General features: G+C 41.9%; 1 protein-coding gene across 8 annotated transcripts in view; it reads left to right on the top strand.

The window, feature by feature from the left end:
- Positions 1–25,368, top strand: part of LOC121537004 (unconventional myosin-Ib-like) — a 128,716-nt gene that overhangs the window by 55,577 nt on the left and 47,771 nt on the right. For all 8 annotated transcript variants that reach the window (XM_045206693.1, XM_045206699.1, XM_045206696.1 and 5 more), the window contains exons 4-7: positions 9,817–9,911; positions 18,993–19,097; positions 20,242–20,288; positions 22,821–22,884. In XM_045206693.1, the coding sequence (XP_045062628.1) occupies positions 9,817–9,911; positions 18,993–19,097; positions 20,242–20,288; positions 22,821–22,884 (311 nt within the window). The remainder of the gene's footprint in view (positions 1–9,816; positions 9,912–18,992; positions 19,098–20,241; positions 20,289–22,820; positions 22,885–25,368) is intronic.

Below are 25,368 nucleotides of genomic sequence, written 5' to 3'. Positions count from 1 at the left end.
AACATCAAGCCGCTGGAAAACATTACTGCAAGTACATTAAATACTGTGTAATTACTTTTGATATAAGAGAAACACTCAGCAGTGTAACAGTAAACACAATGTAAACCGCTATGTAGACATACAGTACCAGTCAAAAGTTTGGACACCTACTCATTCAAGGGTTTTTCTTTATTTTTTACTATTTTCTACATTGTAGAATAATAGTGAAGACATCAAAACTATGAAATAACACATATGGAATCATGTAGTAACCACAAAAGTGTTAAACAAATCAAAATATATTTTAGATTTTAGATTCTTCAAAGTAGCCACCCTTTGCCTTGATGACAGCTTTGCACACTCTTGGCATTCTCTCAACCAGCTTCACCTGGAATGCTTTTCCAACAGTCTTGAAGGAGTTCCCACATATGCTGAGCACTTGTTGGCTGCTTTTCCTTCACTCTGCCGTCCGACTCATCCCAAACCATCTTAATTGGATTGAGGTCAGGGGATTGTGGAGGCCAGGTCATCTGATGCAGCACACCATCACTCTCCTTCTTGGTCAAATAGCCCTTACACAGCTTGGAGGTGTGTTGGGTCATTGTCTTGTTGAAAAGCAAATGATAGTCCCACTAAGCCCAAACCAGATGGGATGGCGTATCGCTGCAGAATGCTGTGGTAGCCATGCTGGTTAAGTGTGCCTTGAATTCTAAATAAATCACCAACAGTTTCACCAGCAAGGCACCCCCACACCATAACACCTCCTCCTCCATGCTTTACGGTGGGAAATACACATGCGGAGATCATCCGTTCACCCACACCGCGTCTCACAAAGACACGGCGGTTGGAACCAAAATCTCCAATTTGGACTCCAGACCGAAGGACACATTTCCACCGGTCTAATGTCCATTGTTGGTGTTTCGTGGCCCAAACAATCCTCTTCTTCTTATTGGTGTCCTTTAGTAGTGGTTTATTTGCAACAATCCGACCATGAAGGCCTGATTCACACAGTTTCCTTTGAACAGTTGATGTTGAGATGTGTCTGTAACTTGAACTCTGAAGCATTCATTTGGGCTGCAATTTCTGAGGCTGGGAACTCTAATGAACTTATCCTCTGCAGCAGAGGTAACTCTGGTCTTCCATTCCTGTGGCGGTCCTCATGAGAGCCAGTTTCATCATAGCGCTTGATGGTTTTTGCGACAGCACTTGGAAGAAACATTTAAAGTTCTTGAAATTGTCCGTATTGACTGACCTTCATGTCTTAAAGTAATTATGGACTGTTGTTTATCTTTGCTTATTTGAGCTGTTCTTGCCATAATATGGACTTGGTCTTTTACCAAATAGGTCTATCTTCTGTAAACCCCCCCCTACCTTGTCACAACACAACCGACTGGCTCAAACGCATTAAGAACGAAATAAATTCCACAAATACATTTTTAACAAGGCACACCTGTTAATTGAAATGCATTCCAGGTGACTACCTCATGAAGCTGGTTGAGAGAATGCCAAGAGTGTGCAAATCTGTCATCAAGATTGGGTGGCTACTTTGAAGAATCTAAAATATATTTTGATTTGTTTAACACTTTTTTTTGGTTACTACATGATTCCATATGTGTTATTTCATAGTTTTGATGTCTTCACTCTTTTTTTACAATGTAGAAAATAGTAAAAAATAAAGAAAAACCTTTGAATGAGTAGGTGTCCAAACTTTTGACTGGTACTGTAGGCCTAAAACAGTTTAACGTCTCAATATCAGAAATAAACTCTGCAGTTGGTTGAGGGAGGATCTGTCGTTCCCCATTAGGCTGAGTGGGCCATGGTTTCATCACTGACTTTCATCATGCTAACCATGAATCATGTCTGCAGAGGAATTTAACTCTGCGTTGAGAGAGGAATGACGTCCTTCCCTTTCGGATGCAGCAGTTTACATGTCTCAGATCCCTCTCCCTCCCTCCCTCCCTCATTCTCAGGGTTAGGAGAAGAAAGGCTGAGTGGCTATTTTCTGGCGCTTGCCTCATGCCAGTGTGGCTTTGCATCTCACCACTGCCATGAGGAGGCCCAAATTACAGCTGTTGGATGTGTGTGTGTGATCAGGGTGTGCCAGGCATCACTCCACCCTGCTGCCCCCTACACCTCTTCTTTCTTTCTCTCTCTCTCTCTCTCTCTCTCTCTCTCTCTCTTTTTGGTTATTGAAAATACATTTCACAGCGGTTTAGATGGTACAATGATGATACAGTTAGAATTTTTACAACCTGGAAATGGCACAGCGATTTCTGCATATTGCACCTTTTAAAAGCTGTGTAAAAGATCCAACATGTTTCTGAAAGGTATTTCATTTCGTCTTGGATGCATATTTTATGTGGATGAAAATTAAATACTGTCAGCTTTTATGTTGCTGAAAGAAATTGCACGTTTACAGTTAGAATTTTTACAACCTGGAAATGGCACAGCGATTTCTGCATATTGCACCTTTTAAAAGCTGTGTAAAAGATCCAACATGTTTCTGAAAAGTATTTCATTTCGTCTTGGATGCATATTTTATGTGGATGAAAATTAAATACTGTCAGTTTTTATGTTGCTGAAAGAAATTGCACGTTTAGGCTACACAACAGGTCCCTAAGCACGCATTCGCATTCTCTCAAGATGCTGAAATAAATAAATAATATTTCTCCACTCCTGTTCCCGAGACAAAATTAACATTTGGTCTATCATTTTACTGCGAGTAACACTTCATTCTGCAGGATTTAATATTATAATAGGCTACATGTGAGGCCTAGATTCAGTGTCCAGACTTCAGTTACTATTCCAACTATTAGGCTAATCCATTCTAATAATAATTTTGGCTTCCTTACCGTGCCATTTGATAAATGCAAAGAGACATCACTTACAAAACACCAAAAAGTGTTATGAATGACATTCAGGGATTGTCATTCATTAGGCCTACACAAGTCTTGTAACCTTAATTGATGCTATACTGCTGTCCGTGCGCATCTCAGTCTCAGCCACTAATCTCTGCCTTGGCAAAATGTTGGTGTTATCGAACCATACAGTATTTTGGAGTCTATTTGCTCATTTTTCATGTGACTGACATGCGTTAATGATAAATAGTGTAATAACCTACAGTTTTCTTGGAATTTATATTTTAATTATTGTATTAGGCTCATGTTTTACCAGTACGGCTTACCCCACTATTTATTTTGCCGGGACGCCGTACGGGACTGTTCCGGCTTACTTTCACCCCTGGATTTGATTGCGATTCAATGTTCCAAACATATTGTTCACCAAATGTCTGCTGCAGAGACGAGAGAACATGAGAAAAAGAGTTTTGATCAGTCATGGAAATGTAAAGTGCTGAAAACAAATGGGCTCCCTATTTAAAAAGAGTTTTGGTGCCGGTACAGCAAACTAGTGCAATAATAATATTGCGATATTGTAAAATGATACGCTATATCGTCAAAAATAATATCCTGATATGAAACTGTCGTTCCCCCCCCCTCCCCATCACTACCCCCTACTCCTCAGCCCCTCGAACACCCCCCTCTCAGGGCATGGAAATTACGTGATGCTTGACTTTTGTCTGGCTCATGTCGAACGGCCAGGCTGTTTTGTACAAAGCACAGACATCTGCTGGATGCCCTGCACATTTCAACAGTGATGTAATGCCCCATGACCTCCTAACTCTCATCCCCGATTCCTGTAAGTGGAGTGAACCCAGTGGTGGGACTGGGTTAGGGCTGAGCTGGTGTTGGCTGGGTAAGGGATGGGTTAGAGCTAAGCTGGCTGGGTGGGTTAGTGTTTGGGCTGGGCGGGTCTGGGAATAGCCAGTGGCTTGGCTGGGCCTGCCCCTGGACCAGATCTTGGCCCAGAACACTACAGTGCCTTCAGAAAGTATTCACATCCCTTGACTTAATCCACATTTTGTTCTTACAAAATGGGATTCAAATTGATTTAATTGTCAAAGTGGAAAATGTATTAAAAATAAACACTAATATCTTGATTAGATAAGTATTCAACTCCCTGAATCAATACATGTTAGAATCACCTTTGGCAGCGATTACCACTGTGAGTTTTGTCCTGCTGAAAGGTGAATTTGTCTCCTAGTGTCTGTTGGAAAGCAGACTGAACCAGGATTTTGCTTGTGCTTAGCTCTATTCCGTTTATTTTTATTAACTCCCTAGTCCTTGCCGATGACAAGCATACCCATAACATGATGCAGCCACCGCCATGCTTGAAAATATAAAGTTGTACTCAGTGTTGTTGGACTTTCCCCAAACATAACGCTTTGTATTCAGGACATTTTTTGCAGTTTTACTTTAGTGCCCTATTGCAAACAGGATGCATGTTTTTGAATATTTGTTTTCCGTACAGGCTTCCTTATTTTCACTCTGTCAATTAGGTTAGTATTGTGGAGTAACTATAATGTTGTTGATCCATCCTCAGTTTTTTCCTATCACAGCCATTAAATTGGCTTATGGTGAAATCTCTGAGCGGTTTCCTTCCTCTCCGGCAACTGAGTTAGGAAGGACACCTGTATCTTTGTAGTGACTAGGTGTATTGATACACCATCCAGAGTGTAATTAATAACATGCTCAAAGGGATATTCGATGTCTGCTTTTTTTTTTTACCCATCTAACAATGGGTGCCCTTCTTTGCGAGGCGTTGGAAAACCTCCCTGGTCTTTGGTTGAATCTGTATATGAAATTCACTGCTCGACTGAGGGACCTTACAGATTATTTTATGTGTGGGGTACAGAGATGAGGTAGTCATCCAGAAATCATGTTAAACACTATTATTGCACACAGAGTGAGTTCAGCAAATGTTTACTCCTGAATGTATTTAGGCTTGCTGTAACAAAAAGGTTGAATACTTATTGACTCAAGACATTTCAGCTTTTCATTTTGTATTAATATGTAAAACGTTAAAAAAATATAGTTCCACTTTGACATTATGCGGTATTATGTGTAGGCCAGTGACAAAAAAATCTATATTTAATCTGTTTTAAATTCAGGCTGTAACACAAAATGTGGAAAAAATCAAGGGTTGTGAATACTTTCTGAAGGCACTGTATGTGATGGTGTGGAACCCAGATCTCTAATAGCCAGCCAGGCAGGATGCAGTGTCAACTTTTAACTGTTGCCTGGCGTACATTCATCTGCCTCTCTCCTCCTCACGGCTGTCTGCTGGGCTAGCAGTCAAGTCAATCAGTGCACAAAGCATATCAGGGTCTGCAATGGTTCAGCTTTTTGTGATTATGCAAGTTATGTTGCTTTCCACAATGATCCCTGTTACATACGCATGTTATACCTTATATCTGATCGTAAATACGATTTAATAGATTCCAGTTTTTCAGTCTTTACAAGCTCAGTAAAAGGCTGAGTTAATCCCCAATCTCCTAAATCATTGTAAGCCTACATTATGTAATAATATAATGTACATAATGTAAGCCTACATTATTGTCTGAATATAAAGTATGTAGAACTGCTGTGGGTCTGAGGCTCTGATTGTGGCGTGTGAAAGATCTTGCGTGCATCTGAAGCTTAGACAGTCTATGGTCTGAAGTGTCATGTAATTACTTAATAACATTACTCACATTGTTAAAACTAGTGAATACCCACAATCCCCCTCGGGTGGGTGAGGAATGAGGTCACGACATGCCACTAAAATTAGACACTTGGGAAAACAGCCATTTGTTATCAAATCAAATCAAATCAAATTGTATTGGTCACATGCGCCGAATACAACAGGTGCAGACATTACAGTGAAATGCTTACTTACAGCCCTTAACCAACAGTGCATTTATTTTAACAAAAAAAGTAAAAATAAAACAAAAACAAAAAAAGTGTTGAGAAAAAAAGAGCAGAAGTAAAATAAAATAACAGTAGGGAGGCTATATATACAGGGGGGTACCGGTGCAGAGTCAATGTGCGGGGGCACTGGCTAGTTGAGATAATTGAAGTAATATGTACATGTGGGTAGAGTTAAAGTGACTATGCATAAATACTTAACAGAGTAGCAGCAGCGTAAAAAGGATGGGGTGGGGGGGCAGTGCAAATAGTCTGGGTAGCCATGATTAGCTGTTCAGGAGTCTTATGGCTTGGGGGTAAAAGCTGTTGAGAAGTCTTTTGGACCTAGACTTGGCACTCCGGTACCGCTTGCCGTGCGGTAGCAGGGAGAACAGTCTATGACTAGGGTGGCTGGAGTCTTTGATAATTTTGAGGGCCTTCCTCTGACACCGCCTGGTATAGAGGTCCTGGATGGCAGGAAGCTTGGCCCCAGTGATGTACTGGGCCGTACGCACTACCCTCTGTAGTGCCTTGCGGTCGGAGGCCAAGCAGTTGCCATACCAGGCGGTGATGCAACCAGTCAGGATGCTCTCGATGGTGCAGCTGTATAATTTTTTGAGGATCTGAGGACCCATGCCAAATCTTTTCAGTCTCCTGAGGGGGAATAGGCTTTGTCGTGCCCTCTTCACGACTGTCTTGGTGTGTTTGGACCATGATAGTTCGTTGGTGATGCCTACATTCCTGCAAAATTACCTCCATTATTAGTGATATTTCAAGGGGACCGTAGACCATAGAATTAGTATTCTATTTCTATATCATAGACAGCCTATTGGGACCAGGAATGAATGCAGAGTATAAAACATCTGGCATCAACTAAATTACCTGGTAGTTTGAAACATGAATCTCCTCAGGCTCAGTTCATTGTCATATTGGAGGGCAGACCTACCTAGGTGGCATCTACAAAGGCATGTCTGCCAGAGTTTGCTTACCTTGCCTTTTAAAAAGAAACCATTTGCCATTTTTCTTAGAATGGAGGGGGGTGTTAAGGGATTTGTGCAAAAAGGAAACTACATGCAACATTTCCTCCACAATCAGAGCTATTATTAGTGGTGGCTCTGGAGAATTCCTGAGTAATGAATGTAGAAAAGTACACACGGAGAGGAAAATGGGAGCTGGTAGACTTTGCAGGCTTGCAGGGCTAATTTGGAGTCTGGTGGGCTGGTTATCCATAAAGAACTATGGCCTCACCCAATAGGGTGGCTGCTTCTACACAATGTGGGTGTGTCCCTTCCAAAGTATAGACCACCGCAACACCTGGCAGAGACTAAGGGGACTTTTCTGACAAGCTGCCCATTGACAGCCCGACTTGCCAAAATCTATAACTGACCCTTATCTTAACCTTAACCAAACCCCTAACCCTAAACTTAACCTAATTTTAACCAATTAGAAAATTAAATATCGGTTTGCACGTCAGCAACGTCCCCTTTTTTAGTTTTTCCCGCAACACCCAGTCATCCATCATCAAAGCTGTACACTTATGCAGGCTTTGCCACCTCTAAATGACCCCCCAAACACACACACACACACACACACACACACACACACACACACACTTGATATTTAACCATTAGAGCAGGACAATGACAATCCCAGCATTGTTAGGGGGAATCCAGTTAGTCTGCTATACTGTCCCACTTTCCCATTGTGTCACCGTCCTGGAATGTATGGCTGGGGTTCATTTTACCCAATTTATTTTGCCCACCGTCCCCTTGTTTTTGATAGTTAGGGTAATATCAGTTACGCTAATGCAAAATGCATCATTCAAGTTTCATTGCCTCTCAATGGAAGCTTGCAGCTGCAACTGATTTCCACTCAACTTTGTCTGCTCAATAGGATTGCTCTCATTAAACAAAGATAATCAAAATGTCATGCATGGCGCCTTATCCATTTTCCACACACTTGCCACAGGCTTCAGATCAAAGCATCCAGCATTTCACTCACAGAAGATCTTTGTTTTTCAATCAGAGTTTAGTCTAGGTGATCCTGCTGGAAATGCATTGTAATCAGTGGGACACTGCTAACTAAGTACAGCAAATTGACTAAATGCGACCAGGTCAATACAACAGTGCCAATACCACAGCAAAGTGAACAAATGCATCCACATGATAATGCTCCAAGTCGGACAAACAAATCTGATTGTTCCACCGATGCGACCTACATTCAGACCTAGATCTGGGATGCAATGTGTCAGTGATTAGTAGTGCTGGGCGATTAACTGACATTTTAGTTTATTATTTGTTTTTTAAACAACTAATTGACCAACATCGGTTCAATTATTTGAATTTCATTTAGTTTTTTTGTGAACTCAATGCGCACGTTGCGCAATTTCTCTAGAGATAAATAATAATAATATGCCATTTAGCATACGCTTTTATCCAAAGCGACTTACAATCATGCGTGCATACATTTTAACGTATGGGTAGTCCCGGGGATCGAACCCACTACCCTGGCGTTACAAGCGCCGGGCTCTACCAATTGAGCTACAGAGGACCACGTTTGTTTTGGTTACGGTAATGTCTCTTAATGCATTCAATATATTATTATTCCAGTTTTTTACTGTTCTCATTGTTGGAGTGGACAGGTTGTGTGCCGAGCGCACAACCTAGGCTACACTTGTGAGAAACAAGTTTTGGTTTATTTCATTCCGTTTACGAGTTTTGTCAATTTAGCAATTGTCTTTTGTTTGGAGCGCTCCTGTCAATGTTGAGGAAGGACGTGCACCTGATTACGCATAGAAGACGGCCTAGGCTACCTGGCCTGTGCGCAAATGTTGGCAAATAAATGTGCCCATTTGGAGATCTGATAGTATTTCTGATTGGCTTAATGCACCACCACTAAAGATCTGTGGAGCTTCTCAAAGTAATGTTTCCTTCGCCTCAAACAGCAAGCAAACAAAGTCTGTTTTTACATCCGTTGAGAATGACAATAATTCCTGAATGTATTTGAAAAATCTTTCCAGCTCTCTCCCTTTCGATAACCACTCAGTGTGAAAGGGAATAATGTCATGCTCTGATCACGCCATAAAATAGGCCTACCTGACTACTACTTATCCCTTGTGCAAATAGCCTACAGCTGTGTATTTCCCGACACTGGCGTGGGAACTAATATTTTATACAATGTTGCAAGGAGCTTCAGGCTGGACCCAAGTTAATAGTTGATACAATGTTTCAAGTACGTTGCTGACAGGCCATGCATAGCCAATGTGATTTATAGGATATTTATCAGGATATTTTCTGCCTGCCCACTACAATGTTTTTATTTGTTGGCTTTATAGGCTATTTTTAAATAGTTGGCAATGGCAATATAAGTTACTTTTTAGGTTTATCATTTTCATTTAGATTTGGAAATAATCTTTATTAACCAAATGACAATGATTTTGAGATATGAAGACGTTATTATAAATGAAATGAAACTGTTCCACAAGAATGTGCATATGAAAACCATAACTGGCACGTAGAAATGGTACGATAAATTGGCATTCCGCATGAGAAAGTTTGCAGACTCCTCGTGTTCTTATGGTTATCCTGATTTCTGGCTCCCTCTTAAGCCATCATTTGTGTCTTATTTCATCAAACAGTGAGCTTAAAGCATTCAGACAAGCTCAATGCCTATATAGTTGATTTTATTAAAACACATAGGGTGTGTCTAATATATGGAAAAATACATGTTTTAAAATTTCTACCAATCGATTGGTCGAAATAACAGACGACTTCGAATTTTTAGTCTGGGACAGCACTAATATCAACCCAGTGAGCAATGGAGAAACAGGAATATTCTGTAGATTGAAACTAATAGACTCTGAGATTCTATGTAGTTGGCCTGTGTCACATAAGATAGAAAAGCTTGAATGATAGATGATATGGGAATGGATGTGTTGTGTATGACCAAGAAGTTTCCTTGAAATGATGGACCTACATCTGTGATGCAATTGAATATCCAATGTGTTTGGACTGTGAATGTATGCCAATGTGGATGTGCTTGTTGTGTGTTCCAGCTATGCCCTGGCAGACGAGGCCTACCGTTCCCTGAGGGACCAGGATAAAGACCAGTGTATCCTCATCACAGGAGAGAGTGGAGCTGGAAAGACTGGTGAGACAAGTCCTCCATCAAACAAATGCAATAGGCCCACCATTTAATGGGGAGTTAACACTTAGATGAATGTCATCAAACACGCACAATAATGGGTTAACACACTTACGAGCAACACTATTGAGGGTTCTAAAATGTACCACACAAGCACAGGAGGTTGGTGGCACCTTAGTTGGGGAGAATGGGCTCGTGTTAATGAGCGGAATAGGTGGAATGGTATAAAATACATGAAACACATGGTTTCCAGGTGTTTGATGCCAATCCATTTGCTCCATTCCGGCCGTTATTTTGAGCCGTTCTCCCCTCAGCAGCCTCCTGTGCACACAAGGTGCGTGCTCAGTCCCCTCCTGTACTCCCTGTTCACCCATGACTGCATGGCTAGGCACGACTCCAACACCATAATTAAGTTTGCCGACGACACAACAGTGGTAGGCCTGATCACTGACAACGATGAGACAGCCTATAGGGAGGAGGTCAGAGACCTGGCCGTGTGGTGCCAGGATAGCTCAGCTGGTAGAGCACGGCGCTTGTAATGCCAGGGTAGTGGGTTCAATCCCCGGGACCACCCACACACAAAAATGTATGCACGCATGACTGTAAGTCGCTTTGGATAAAAGCGTCTGCTAAATGGCATATTATATTATTATTATATATTATAACAACCTCTCCCTCAACGTGATCAAGACAAAGGAGAGGATTGTGGACTACAGGGAAAAAAAGAGGACTGAGCACGCCCCCATTCTAATCGATGGGGCTGTAGTGGAACAGGTTGAGAGCTTCAAGTTCCTTGGTGTCCACATCACCAACAAACTATCATGGTCCAAACACACCAAAGCAGTCGTGAAGAGGGCAGGACAAAGCCTATTCCCCCACAGGAGACTGAAAAGATTTGGCATGGGTCCTCAGATCCTCAAAAAGTTCTACAGCTGCACCATTGAGAGCATCCTGACTGGTTGCATCACCGCCTGGTATGTCAACTGCTCGGCCTCCGACTGAAAGGCACTACACAGGGTAGTGCGTACGGCCCAGTACATCACTGGGGCCAAGCTTCCTGCCATCCAGGACCTCTATACCAGGCGGTGTCAGAGGAAGGCCCTAAAAATTGTCAAAGACTCCAGCCACCTTAGTCATAGACTGTTCTCTCTGCTACCGAACGGCAAGCGGTACCGGAGCGCCAAGTCTAGGTCCAAAAGGCTTCTTAACAGCTTCTACCCCCAAGCCAAAAGACTCCTGAACAGCTAATCATGGCTACCCGGACTATTTGCATTGCCCCCCCACCCCATCCAACCCCCTCTTTTACGCTGCTGCTACTCTGTTTATCATTTATGCATAGTCACTTTAACTCTACCCACATGTACATATTACCTCGACTAACCGGTGCCCCTGTAAATAGCCTCCCTACTGTTATTTTATTTTACTGCTGCTCTTTAATTATATGCTATTTTCAATTTTTTACTTATCAATTTTTTACTTAACACTTTATTTTTTAATTTTTTATTGTTGGTTAAGGGCTTGTAAGTAAGCATTTCACTGTAAGGTCTACACCTGTTGTATTCGGCGCATGTGGCAAATGAAATTTGATTCGATTTGAGGTAGCCTACAAACAATAGGCCCATTATATTTTGAGCTCACATTTGTGAGGAATCAACTGTATTAGTAAAATATTCTGGACAAAGCATGGTTCAATGTAAAAGTTATTTTGCCATTGCAGTACATCAATTCTATTGTTGTATTGTAACACTGTTACAAAATAGCATATCAATACATAGACGTTTACAACACGTGGCCCCGTGTAGCTCAGTTGGTAGAGCATTGCGCTTGCAACGCCAGGGTTGTGGGTTCGATTCCCATGGGGGGCCAGGGGGGCCAGTATGAAGATGTATGCACTCACTTTCACTAACTGTAAGTCACTCTGGATAAGAGTCTCTGCTAAATGACTAAAATGTCAAATGTAAATCTTTCGAATGTACCACACAAGGGTTAAGTGATCTTGAGACTTCTAGATAAGTCCTGTAGGCCTGTGTTTTGTTTTCAGTGTTCTAGAACATTCTGTTCTGTCTGTAGAACTTGTAGCTGAGGGAAACTCAATGATGGGGGCATGCAGGCAGACAGCAGTAGCCACAAGAACAGTAGGATTTAGATTAGAGTTAGATAAACCTACGGCCTACCAGACCAGGGCTGGGACTGGGATTTGTTTTGGGAAAGCATAAGTCAGGTTTGTACGTGAAATGGCAGATGCAAGGTAAATGTGACCGACTCAAACTTATGTAGCAACATTTGAAATTGTTTTTTACATTGGATGAAAGTAGAGACTCAGAGCTAGAAAATGGTATATCATATTTTTTATCATATCATTTGAAGAAAAATGGGAAAGTAATTCTGCTTTGAAAGTTGGTAAACTTGTAACCCCACTTTTGAGAAATGGCCCTTGAATGTTTTGGTACACCTACTGGAGAGCTCTTCTTTGTCTACACCCATTCAGCATAGTTCACACCCTCTTAAGCCTTAGCCCCATCTCTTTAAGGATTCACATGTGAGGCCATTTTCTAAACAGAGTGATTTAGTTTAGTAAACAACCAAAGATTTCAAGACTAAAAGTTGTGAAAGTAGTAGCCTAAAATAAGGAAAAACTCCAGGCAAAAATACACTTTATATAGTCCTTGGCCTATATCCTAATCTGACTTTGGTGCAGGTCATGTTGTTTTTCACATTACCTTCTCTGGTAAAGGCACACTATATCAAATAAAATAAAAAGTTTTGATACAGAAGGTGCATATATCAAAACAGAAAGTGTCCAGATAAAGATATTTAATAATTATTAGTTATTGGCTAACTTGATGGGTCATGTAATCATCTAGCGAAGTGTTTTGTTTAGACATGCAGTCTTTGTCATTCGTTTAGACATGTAGCTAGCTAGCTAGCTAAATAATGAACCGGCATAATCCCAACTCATACTACTACCGACCAATACAAACATTGTCGTAGCTTCAGGTTCAATGTTAGCTAGCTAATATTAGACTATAACGAAGAATGCAAATGATTTTCTGATTCAAATAATATTACTACACAGATCATACACATAACATTAGCTAGCAAGCCAGCAAGCTAACGTTTGCTAGCTAGCTAACAGTACGCTTGAACTTGCAATGAAAACGACTTTCTGACAAAATTAGAAACTTAGAATATCTGAAAATGTAGCTAGACTCTTTCACGTATACATGGATGAACGCTTCACGGCAGACTGGAACCATTTAACTCCGTTTTGTTTGGCCAGTGTTGTGTCAAGTCACTCCGGTTAAACACTGACCGTGGTGTGTGCAGAAAGTAGCAAATCCTTTTTTTCCCAACTGATCTGTCGATAGCGCCTGCTAAATTCAGGGCATCAATGTTGTTGAGAAAAGTAGCAAAACTTTTGTAGTTCTCGATGGCTAACTTTATATATTTTTTTTAATGGCGCGGTAGAAGGTACTATCAACACATACTGAGCAGCTCACGTTATAAACAGAAGCGTGCTAAATGGCAGACCAATCCATACTCATCTCCCAGCATGTCCAGCCCAACCATTATCTCAGCCAATCATGGCTAGCGGGAAGGTTCCTGTCTTTTTCCGTGGCTAAACCAACTAGGCTCGTAATTTAACAATTTTATTTGTATTTACGGATGGAATACAAGTTGGTTATTAAGGCACATGTTCACCTGTTCCAGAAGCCATTTCTGCCCAAAAAAATGCCTCTCCTGTGAAGTAGTGACGTGCGACATATGCCTAGTTTCCTGAAACGAGTCACAAATGTACATGCAGGCATAGCAAAACAATGCAGTGTAAAGACAAAGGGACTGACTTATGGAAACAAACTCTGACAATAAAATTAAAGTCAGACAAAACCATATAAACAGTGACAACTCTTTAAATACACCTCCATTATTTATGTTTTGTCATGGTGTGCTGTCAACTTGTATAAAAATCTATGTTTTAATCTTGGAATGTGTTCTATAGGTAAAGATTAACTGTAAGAAATCACACATGCTACACAGAATCATGGAAGAATGGTATTTGCTGGCTAGTTATATACTTTGGCACATGTGATTCCCAGGTGCTGGCCATATTGAATTGGCAGGGAAGTCTCCATGCTCCCTATACAGTGAGGGGAAAAAAGTATTTGATCCCCTGCTGATTTTGTACGTTTGCCCACTGACAAAGACATGATCAGTCTATAATTGTAATTGTAGGTTTATGTGAACAGTGAGAGACAGAAAAAAATCCAGAAAAATGCATGTCAAAAATGTTATAAATTGATTTGCATTTTAATGAGGGAAATAAGTATTTGACCCCTCTGCAAAACAGTACTTGGTGGCAAAACCCTTGTTGGCAATCACAGAGGTCAGACGTTTCTTGTAGTTGGCCACCAGGTTTGCACACATCTCAGGAGGGATTTTGTCCCACTCCGCTTTGCATATCTTCTCCAAGTCATTAAGGTTTCGAGGCTGACGTTTGGCAGCCTCGAAACTCCCTCCACAGATTTTCTATGGGATTAAGGTCTGGAGACTGGCTAGGCCACTCCAGGACCTTAATGTGCTTCTTCTTGAGCCACTCCTTTGTTGCCTTGGCCGTGTGTTTTGGGTCATTGTCATGCTGGAATAACCATCCACGACCCATTTTCAATGCCCTGGCTGAGGGAAGGAGGTTCTCACCCAAGATTTGACGGTACATGGCCCCGTCCATTGTCCCTTTGATGCAGTGAAGTTGTCCTGTCCCCTTAGCAGAAAAACACCCCCAAAGCATAATGTTTCCACCTCCATGTTTGATGGTGGGGATGGTGTTCTTAGGGTCATAGGCAGCATTCCTCCTCCTCCAAACACGGCGAGTTGAGTTGATGCCATAGAGCTCGATTTTGGTCTCATCTGACCACAACACTTTCACCCAGTTCTCCTCTGAATCATTCAGATGTTCATTGGCAAACTTCAGACGGCCCTGTATATGTGCTTTCTTGAGCAGGGGGACCTTGCGGGCGCTGCAGGATTTCAGTCCTTCACGGCGTAGTGTGTTACCAATTGTTTTCTTGGTGACTATGGTCCCAGCTGCCTTGAGATCATTGACAATATCCTCCCATGTAGTTCTGGGCTGATTCCTCACCGTTCTCATGATCATTTCAACTCCACGAGGTGAGATCTTGCATGGAGCCCCAGGCCGAGGGAGATTGACAGTTATTTTGTGTTTCTTCCATTTGCGAATAATCGCACCAACTGTTGTCACCTTCTCACCAAGCTGCTTGGCGATGGTCTTGTTAGCCCATTCCAGCCTTGTGTAGGTCTACAATCTTGTCCCTGACATCCTTGGAGAGCTCTTTGGTCTTGGCCATGGTGGAGAGTTTGGAATCGGATTGATTGATTGCTTCTGTGGACAGGTGTCTTTTATACAGGTAACAAGGTGAGATTAGGAGCACTCCCTTTAAGAGTGTGCACCTAATCTCAGCTCGTTACCTGTTTAAAAGACACCTGGGAGCCAGAAATCTTTCTGATTGATAGGGGGTCAAAAACGTATTTCCCTCATTTAAAATGCAAATCAATTTATAACATTATTGACATGCGTTTTTCTGGATTTTGTTGTTTGTATTCTGTCTCTTACTGTTCAAATAAACCTACCATTAAAATTATAGACTGATAATTTCTTTGTCAGTGGGCAAACGTACAAAATCAATAGGGGATCAAATACTTTTTTCCCTCACTGTATATGACGATATCACCATCACACCCTCTGACATCAGTTAAAATGAAAGCTTCTCTTCATTTTCTTTGGTAGTTTTGTGTTACATCACTTACCAAAGCTATCAGAAGCCAACTTCACATAACATTGTGGTCTACTGTTCCTCTTTTTATCAGTTTCATTCTTCTCTGCCTCTAACCAAACTGTTTCTAATTTCTGGTATAATAACACAAGACTGTCGGAGGGACTTTCATTCGATAGTACAGTGCTCTGGGTGACGTGGCTTTGAAAATCTGACATGATAAAACCAGGACTTATGTTTATAAAAAAAAGTTTCATACCAATTATCTTTTAGCTGTTAGAAGCCCCATTTGTGCTATCCGTTTGTGTTGGAATTAATAGAATAATATAATTCTCAGAGGTTCTAACTGTTCTATTATTAGAATTCTTCTGCTGGCGTGGCACTTCTCATCTGGAGTCCTGGAGGCTAGAGTCAAACTGCAGTACACGTGCCTGCCAGGTGAAGAGTGGGCTACTGGGTGATTTACGCACATGTTGTCAATCCATTTGACTCTCCATTTGGTTCCCATTAAACTCTCTACAAGTGGCCTTCATCTCACTAAAGGAGAGACAGAAATACATTGATGTTTATACCAGCAGATATCCCACAGCCCTGAAACCGTTCTGTGGTTAACTGGTGCTTTGATTACAAGGCCTTGGATTATCTGTCACTGCAAGGCCAATGTTAACATCCTAATTACTTTGATACAGAACATTAATGTTAGTCAAGTGGTGTGACATTGTTCAACATCATTAATTGGTCACCTTAGCAATGACACAGAGGTCACAGAGTTCACTATTGTTTTTATATAACTCCTTTTCTCCCTCAAATGCAAAACAAACTATTTTTAGTCTAATGAAGTCAAGTGCAGCCACGTAGCTTTCTACAATCTGCTGACAACAGTGTACAGTACATTACAACCACACCATTTGTTTTTGTGTCTTTCTTCCTACTTTTGTCAGTGTGGGCGGGGGCAGAGGGTTTCTACAGTAAATACTGGCATTTCTGTGTGCCAACCGCTGATGTGTTTCAAGTCCCAATCCAGGAAATGAATCAGCAAATCCAGGGCAATGAGATGAGTTAGGATTTTGGGTAATCCCTCATAATTTTTTGTAGGTTTACAGGGGGTAGATGAGGCTGATGAAAATGGGTCTGGGTTTGTCGGTTTGGGGTGACTGGGGTCACACAGTGTTACCCTAAATACATTAGTCCAATTCATTATGGAGTCATCTTGTGAAGACATGGTAATCTTTTACTTGCTAAGGTGTTTTTCAGAGGAGGACTAATGTATTTATCTTACTGCCTTGAGTGCAGTGCCTGACAGGAGTGTTTCAGTGCATTTGTTTCTGACCATACTGAGCGTCATCAATTTAATACTTCTGCAAATCTAAACTTGCATACCTGACCTCAAACATACTTTTCTGCAGATTTGAATGGTTGAAGAGTCCCACTAACAAGTAGTTCCTTAGAAGTCCAATATGGATGGTATTAAGAGATACAGTTGAAGTCGGAAGTTTACATACACTAAGTTGACTGTGCCTTTAAACAGCTTGGAAAATTCCAGAAAATGATATCATGGCTTTAGAAGCTTCTGATAGGCTAATTGACATCATTTGAGTCAATTGGAGGTGTACCTGTGGATGTATTTCAAGGCCTACCTTCAAACAAAGTGCCTCTTTGCTTGACATCATGGGAAAATCAAAAGAAATCAGCCAAGACCTCAGAATATTGCAAATCAATCCCAGAACAACAGCAAAGGACCTTGTGAAGATGCTGGAGGAAAAAGGTACAAAAGTATCTATATCCACAGTAAAACGAGTCCTATATCGACATAACCTGAAAGGTCGCTCAGCAAGGAAGAAGCCACTGCTCCAAAACTGCAACTGCACATGGGGACAAAGATCGTACTTTTTGGAGAAATGTCCTCTGGTCTGATGAAACAAAAATAGAACTGTTTGGCCATAATGACCATTATGTTTGGAGGAAAAAGGGGGTGGCTTGCAAGCCGAAGAACACCATCCCAACCGTAAAGCACGGGGGTGGCAGCATCATGCTGTGGGGGTGCTTTGCTGCAGGAGGGACTGGTGCACTTCACAAAATAGATGGCATCATGAGGAAGGAAAATTATGTGGATATATTGAAGCAACATCTCAAGACTTCAGTCAGGAAGATCTGATATGTGTGAGATAGTAAATAAATGGATGATTGATTAAAAAGTAGTCACTGATTGTGTCAGACAATACCTTTATGATCTAGGGAGTGCCTCAGCATGTTTAGTTATGATGGTTATAAATAGTTACAAATCAGAAACAATCTCCTTTTGATCTTACTTTATACCTTTTTGATATTGCACAACATGATATAGAGGACTGTTGGCTTACTCACTGTAAGGTTTGTTACTGATACTATACTCTGTCAGGGGTATTCAACTCTTAACCTACAAGGTCCGGAGCCTGCTGGTTTTCTGTTCTACCTGACAATTAATTGCACACACCTGATATATCAGTCCCTGATTAGAGGGGAACAATGAAGAAAAGCAGTGAAACTGGCTTCGAGGTCCAGATTTGAGTTTGAGGGCTCTATGTTGTGCAATTATTGTATGTCATTTCTAGGATCCCTCAACTCTTGTGCTGATTTCCTGCTTTCCCCCTACCCGCTCTCTCCTAACAATCTATATCTAGGGGTTGTCAAAGGCCCTCTTAAGATTTCCTCTTATTTTTGGTTTCTGGGTCACAGTCAGCTCCAGACCGTTAGTCATCTCATCGACTAGGGCTAGGGATGTTCTGGAGTCTGGACAGAACATTACACTAATACTACAAACCATGTAACGTTTAGCATAATGATTTCTGTGCTGAGAAGAGGATGATTCGGGAGCATTTCATATTCCTATCAATGCACATAAACTCATAAAGGCGCACAGATTCTAACCCCAGCTTTTAAAAGGCTGGGTCTGGGTACATGTTCTCAACAAGTTCTCATATATAATGTGTCTCTAGGTGTCCAGTGTCTAGTGAGGTCAGGACTATTATTGATTATGATTACTGTAATAATTAATCTAATAATGAACACCATCCAAGTAAGATGGTTGGTGGTTATGGAGTGTGTGAACAGTGGAGAGGGACCCCAGAGAGGGTACACACCCTGTTTCTGTAGAGGCCGCTGGGGGGTGATGTAAGGGGGATTCTGGTGTGTGGCTAGGGTTGGCGTAATGGAGGACTTTGGGGTGTGGGGTGTGGAGGGGCTCTTGCCTCAGCCCTGTCTAGATCTAGATGAGAATGACCTTTAACCCTGTCTTTCTCTCTGTCTGTTCCTGTTCCAGAGGCCAGTAAGCTGGTGATGTCATATGTGGCGGCGGTGTGTGGGAAGGGCCAGGAGGTGAACAAGGTGAAGGAGCAGCTGCTGCAGTCCAATCCCGTGTTGGAGGGTGAGTGTTCTAACCCCACCCACCTTTCGCTCTTTCCCATGCAAGTTCAGAATAGGAGGGGCTTATATATGCGAGTGGAAGTGGCTCCCATGATTCAGGTTCAGAGTGGGATGGGGCTCAACTAGAATGGCCGAGGCATCAGGGACACACCCACTTTAACACACAGATAGTTTTGCTTTTTTTCTCGTACCGGTCTCTTTCTCACACACGTCATTTTTTAGTTTTTTATTTAACCTTTATTTAACTAGGCAAGTCAGTTAAGAACAAATTCTTATTTACAATGACTGCCTACACCAACCAAACCCGGACGATGCTGGGCCAATTGTGCGCCGTCCTATGGGACTCCCAACCACGGCCGGTTGTGATACAGCCTGGAATCGAACCAGGGTGTCTGTAGTGACGCCTCAAACACTGAGATGCAGTGCCTTAGACCGCTGCACCACTCAGGAACCAAAGACAGCAGTGTTTTAATTGGAGATCTGTAGTCAGAGAACACTAATAATATAGTTTTAATGTAGTTGGTGCTCCCACAAATTTCAGCCTGCTTAAAGGAGTGTACTTAATGTGCAATTTTGTACTTTCTTTGTTCAGGGTCTTTTCTTGTATGGTCATTGTGTTAAGAAATGTGTGTTGAACTATGAAATACTGCAAACTTATAATTGATGGTCTCTGGTCATTTTCATCATTTTGTACTATGTGTAGTGCACAGTTCACACACAACCACTGACTTAAATGTAGCGAGACTGCTATGTTGAGCCTTATGCTTTGAAAGCCTCCGAGCTTTGTTTTAATCCAGACCCTCAATAACATAATGGGACTGATTAGACATCAGACCAAAAGGCTTTGTGACCATCTAGGTGTTGCATGATTGACAGATAAGTGAGGACTAGGTAGAATATGATCAGCTTTTACAGGTTCGACAGACACTGTTAAGTAGATTTGATGAACTGAGCACCAACCAAGCCATCAGTATGTATGTGTTAGTTAGTGCCTATGATTTAGCAGAGAAAGTGATGCTTGCTTGATGATAACCTTTCACTTACTTGAAGTAATACAGACTTATGGTCTATCAAAATGTAAAATATACTGAGTTTGGTTGCCCTGTCTACCTGACTGATACTCATGTTGAAATGTTTCTTTTCAGCTTTTGGGAATGCTAAAACTGTGAGAAATGACAACTCATCCCGATTTGTAAGTATCATCTTTTCTTTGTTGCCCTAACACTAACACTGAAGTCTGTGGGTGCTTTGATGGTCTGATCCTCCAATAAGAATCAGTGTTTGGTGATCTCCTCCACTGAAGCTGTGTTTACTTTAGATTAAACACAGGTGGACCTTTGATCTTGACATCACCACAGGCAAACAAACCCTCACCCCTTCTCTCTTTTATCTCTTTTTCTCTCCCATTTCTCTCATATCACTCTTTCTCCCCTAGTTCCTCCCTCATGTTCTCCCTATGTATAGCTTGCAATTGGCTCTCTCTGCAGACCCTGACTTAAGACCAAGCCGTTACAGTTACAGCATAGAGGCAGCCCAGGATAGAAGTGAAACCCAAGTCATCATAACGTTTTTTGGCAACTATCACCAAATGTCTGCCGATGGCCCCTGCCAAGATCGCTTTAGTGTTTGGGAAACTGCTCTTTTCTCCAGAAACCACTACCTCTGGTGTCATGTAATGTTTTCCTACAGTGACATGGCTCTTAAAGCACTAAATATATCAACTTATTCCACTCCCACATGGCACAGGCGCCAGTACGGTGCTGCTTTGTACAGTTAAAGATTACATCACATCATGCAAAACAGCTTGTGTCTCAGGCCTCGCTCGGCTGGTGTGGAGACGGTATCGACGATACGATCGTCAGCCAATGGGATGGTTAGGTTTACGGTAACTGTGTTACTGTGACCTCTGACCTTTTGACTATTGGCCAACTGCCCCTGCGGAACTAACATACTTGGAGACCTACACTACCTCTCCTCCAATATGACTTATGCACAGTGAGCATTCTGGTGCAAACATGGCTCCTGCAGCATTGGAGCTTTAGGAAACTGACTGACGCTTTGACAAATGGAGATAACATCAGCAGAGTGGTGATGCAACCACTATCTTACTCTGTTGAGGTTTTTTATCTGGCAGACTAATCTAAGAAATCGTTTCATTTCCAGATGCTGGAGATATTAAATGAGACGTCCCGTTTTGGACCGCAGTACGTTTTTGCAGTCTTTTTATTTCTCACGCTTCCTCGCTGGCTGGCTGGCTGTGTTTTCCAGAGGGGCCCATTGGCAGCCAGCAGCTGCCTGTTTTAGATTGTAGATTCCACTGTTTCCGATGTCACCACATTACTGCAGGCTTCCCCAATCAGACTGGAAACACACTGACTGACTGAATCATATCCCACCCTGCCTCGGGCTAACCAGTCTTCACTTAATGCCTGTTTATTTATCTAACCTTTATTTAACCAGGCAGGTCAGTTAAGAACACATTCTTATTCACAATGATGACCTAATGTCTAGGGCACTGGTCAGGTCACGTTGTCAGGACAAAACCAAAACTCACAGGCCCTTGTCATGTACCATTGTTATTTTAACTAATATCCCACGATATTAGTTAGTTAGTTTAGTCTGGTGTTCAAGTGCTCTGTGTACCATACTATTCAACCTCTGTGGCTTTCATAAAGTTGTGCAACTCACTCACCCACCAAAGTCAGTGTAGCTACCTACCTGTCCCTAGCCTGTGCTCAGGTTTAGGATATCATAGCAGGGGAATTATTTAGGATTATGCCTGATCTGTTTATATTTAGGTAACCTTGGTATAAACCACTGAATGAGCACCTCCTGCTTGTTCTACTGAATGCCATTTAGTTCTAACTCATCTCCTCAGGACGAGGACAGATTGTTTGATCTGTTTCTTCCCCCTGCAGAGAGACTGGGGATGTTGTTGAATCTGGCAGCGGCCATTGCCAGTTTAAGCTACGGCTTAAAAAACAAAGCTGTCAGTTATAAATAAAAGGAAGACATATCAAATGGCTGCGAAGACACTGGGCCCAGTGTTCTTCTAACCCACATTTTAAACAGAACAGAGAGGGTGAGCGAAGCAAGCTGGTTTGTTTTACTCTCCTTTCAAATGGGAGAAGAAAAAAGTAATTTCCTTCACTTCACAGTAGTCAGTTTCTTCACAGCAAACCTATGTGTGATTGGCAGCTGACTTTATGAACACGTCCAGTGCCTGGAGACAAAATTACTTCTTCAAAATGAGTTTGGAGAGAAACCCTTTTCTCCTTTCGATTCCCTCTCGTAACGTAAAGCTCATATTTCAGTGAGGTTTTCTGTGATCCCTGCCTGTGCTTGTGCACGCTTCCTATTGCATTTTTAAAGCTACTGCCTGGGATCTGGGAATGTGTTCAATGGCCATTTCAATTATTAATATTTACCCATTGATTCCTAAACAATATAACTTAAATGCATCCAGGGCCTGTGCTGAGTTTGCTACAAAGCAACCTAACTTTGCCACCTTATTATAAGCCCTGGGCCCGACTCATCCTATTCCTCCTGTTTTATCTGTTTATCTCTTGTTTTGGCTGCCTGGAAAACCGCTTCATTGCTGAAAGAAAACAACATAGATTTGCCTCTGAGACAAGCTAGTTGTTGTTTTATTTACCCAATAACATGCTGATATGTTAGTGTGGTGTCAGGGAGTTCTAATCACTGTGTTCTCTCTTCTCTACAGGGGAAATACATGGACATTGAGTTTGACTTCAAAGGAGACCCTCTGGGTGGAGTTATTAGCAACTGTGAGTATTATAAGGAAGACGCACACACACACACTTCATGCTTAAATAACCACATGCTAAGCTCTCCTACACCCATCTAGCCCTCTCACATGTCACTGCGGTGAGCATGGTAGCGATAGTGTAGCCCTCCCACTGTTATAGCCCACTGACACAGTTAGCTCAATTAAACCCCCCAGTCAGTCAGTCATCCTACCATGGTAATGGTTTGTCTCACACACTGGGCGAGGGACAGGATCTGGATGAGGGAGAGGACCAGGGACAGTGAGAGGGCCAGGGACAGGGTGAGGGCCATGAAGAAGGGGCGAGAGGGCCAGGGACAGAGAGGGTGGGAGGGAGAGGGAGTCGAGCACTTCAACACATGCTGTCCCTGCACGCTCGGTCGGTCGGCTCACCAAAGAGAGAGGGAGATCAATATTACACTGTTTGTTTTCAGTCAATGGAGGGTCAGTGACACACAGGAACTAGATGGGGAAAAAACAAACTAAAACAACCTGAACAGTTGCCAAACAGTGACTACTTTCTGACTGCAGTACCTCGTATTGTGCCTCGTATCAACCGCTTTGTTATTGTTTTGTCCTGTCTCATGTTCATATTGTTTTGTCTAGTCTGAAGAGATTCAGCCATGAGGTCACGGGAAACAAAGATCGGGTTGATCTCTGTCACAGATAGTCGTCTGTCCTTTCTGTCTGTTGGGAGAGGAGAGCTCATGGAGACTGCCCAGTACCTTCATAGGTTTATGATGGAGAGAGGGAGACTGAGGGCCATGTGACTCTATGGAGCAATGGTATATAACAGAAAGAGGAGGATGGATGGAAGTTAGTGATGTGCTGGTTGACTCATAACCGGACGTTTTTAGAGTCATATAAATATTGTGTGGCTGAAGGGCGGGTTGAATAAAGAGAAACAATACCTTAAAAACTCCATAAATGTATAATTATTGTGCAATTTAAATAGGCTACAATTAGGTTTTTCTTTCATTATTTTAGACTATCTGGTTTTACTGCATAAGCTTAAACTTTAGCTTAACTACACAGCCAATCGCCAGATAATGCTTTTGGGAACGGGCAGAAAAAGTTAACGTCAATCCACGGAGGCAAAAAGGACATTACCGAAGTTTAATTCAATAAGACAATAGCTGCGAAAGGAGAGTTGAAAATAAAGAGAAGGGAGGGCCAGAAAAGTAATGTTTGGAAAATATTTGGTGAAGTGGTAAAAGAGGATGATAGCTGTGCCGGCTATGTTATGTGTGATGATTGTGAGGCTCTATTCAAATTCAACAGTCACAAGACGGGACTTCAAATAGGCCTATGGCATGTCAAGGGAACTGTAGCCTACTGTTTAGATGGGTTAAATGGAAAATGAAATCTGGACATTGACTAACCAGAATAACCTACTGTTTTTTGGCAAACTCCAATGTCCTCTGATAATACTAGTCCCGTGCGAATCGACATCCCTGTGTTTTGAGAGAAATGTCTGAGTTTGACAGGTTGCTCATCCACCTCTGGCCTGCTGGTCCCCCTACTTCTGCGGAAGCACAGTTCCCGCTCAGCCCAATCAAAACTGTTCGCTGCTCTGGCACCCCAATGGTGGAACAAGCTCCCTCACGACGCCAGGACAGCGGAGTCACTCACCACCTTCCGGAGACACTTGAAACCCCACCTCTTTAAGGAATACCTGGGATATGATAAAGTAATCCTTCTACCCCCCCTTACCCCACCACAAAGAAAGGAGAAAAAAAAATATATATATATATTGTAAAGTGGTTATCCAAAGTGGCTATAAGGTGAATGCACCAATTTGTAAGACGCTCTGGATAAGAGCGTCTGCTAAATGACGTAAATGTAAAAAATGTAAATGTTTGAACAAGAAAACAATAACTGATTCGATAAATTGAACAAAGTGCTGCGCATAGCCTATATATGAAGGGCCTACATGTATCGACTTTCACAGTGAATGCTTTTGTTTATACGTTTTGTGCGAATTAATTGAATATCGCCAAATGCATCATACAAAATATTGCGCATATTTAATGCAACCATTGCTGTTAATAGAGCACAAAGGAGTATACAACTGAGCTAAACATTTGGAACATCCATAGCCTAAAAATGCATATCAAGTGCAAGTTAACAGTTTAGCTCACATCTGAAGGCTGGGGGGCTAGGATGTCTTCTACTGCGGATCGCTAAAATATCCGAATGATTATGATCACACTTCCTCAATTCAAATATTATGGCGACAATATACCAAAGATGGTTTGGTATGGTTTAGAAACTTGGGAACCAAGCTCGAGTTATCAGTTTAGCCTGTTATCACCTGGACTTGTTGAAATATCTTCATGCCTAGAAAAAGAACTCCAGGCTTCTGTCATAACTGTCAATTTATAGAAAAAATAAGAAATAATTACGAATCGTCCTCTGGAATAACGGATATTCTGTGGTAATAAATACATAACCAGCGTGCTCTAGTAATACTAGTCCTGTGCGA

Source organism: Coregonus clupeaformis, chromosome 23 (genome assembly GCF_020615455.1).
Source record: "Coregonus clupeaformis isolate EN_2021a chromosome 23, ASM2061545v1, whole genome shotgun sequence".
Lineage (NCBI taxonomy): Eukaryota > Metazoa > Chordata > Actinopteri > Salmoniformes > Salmonidae > Coregonus > Coregonus clupeaformis.
Note: the sequence above shows the minus strand (reverse complement) of the source record. Positions and strands in the feature narration are given on the sequence as shown.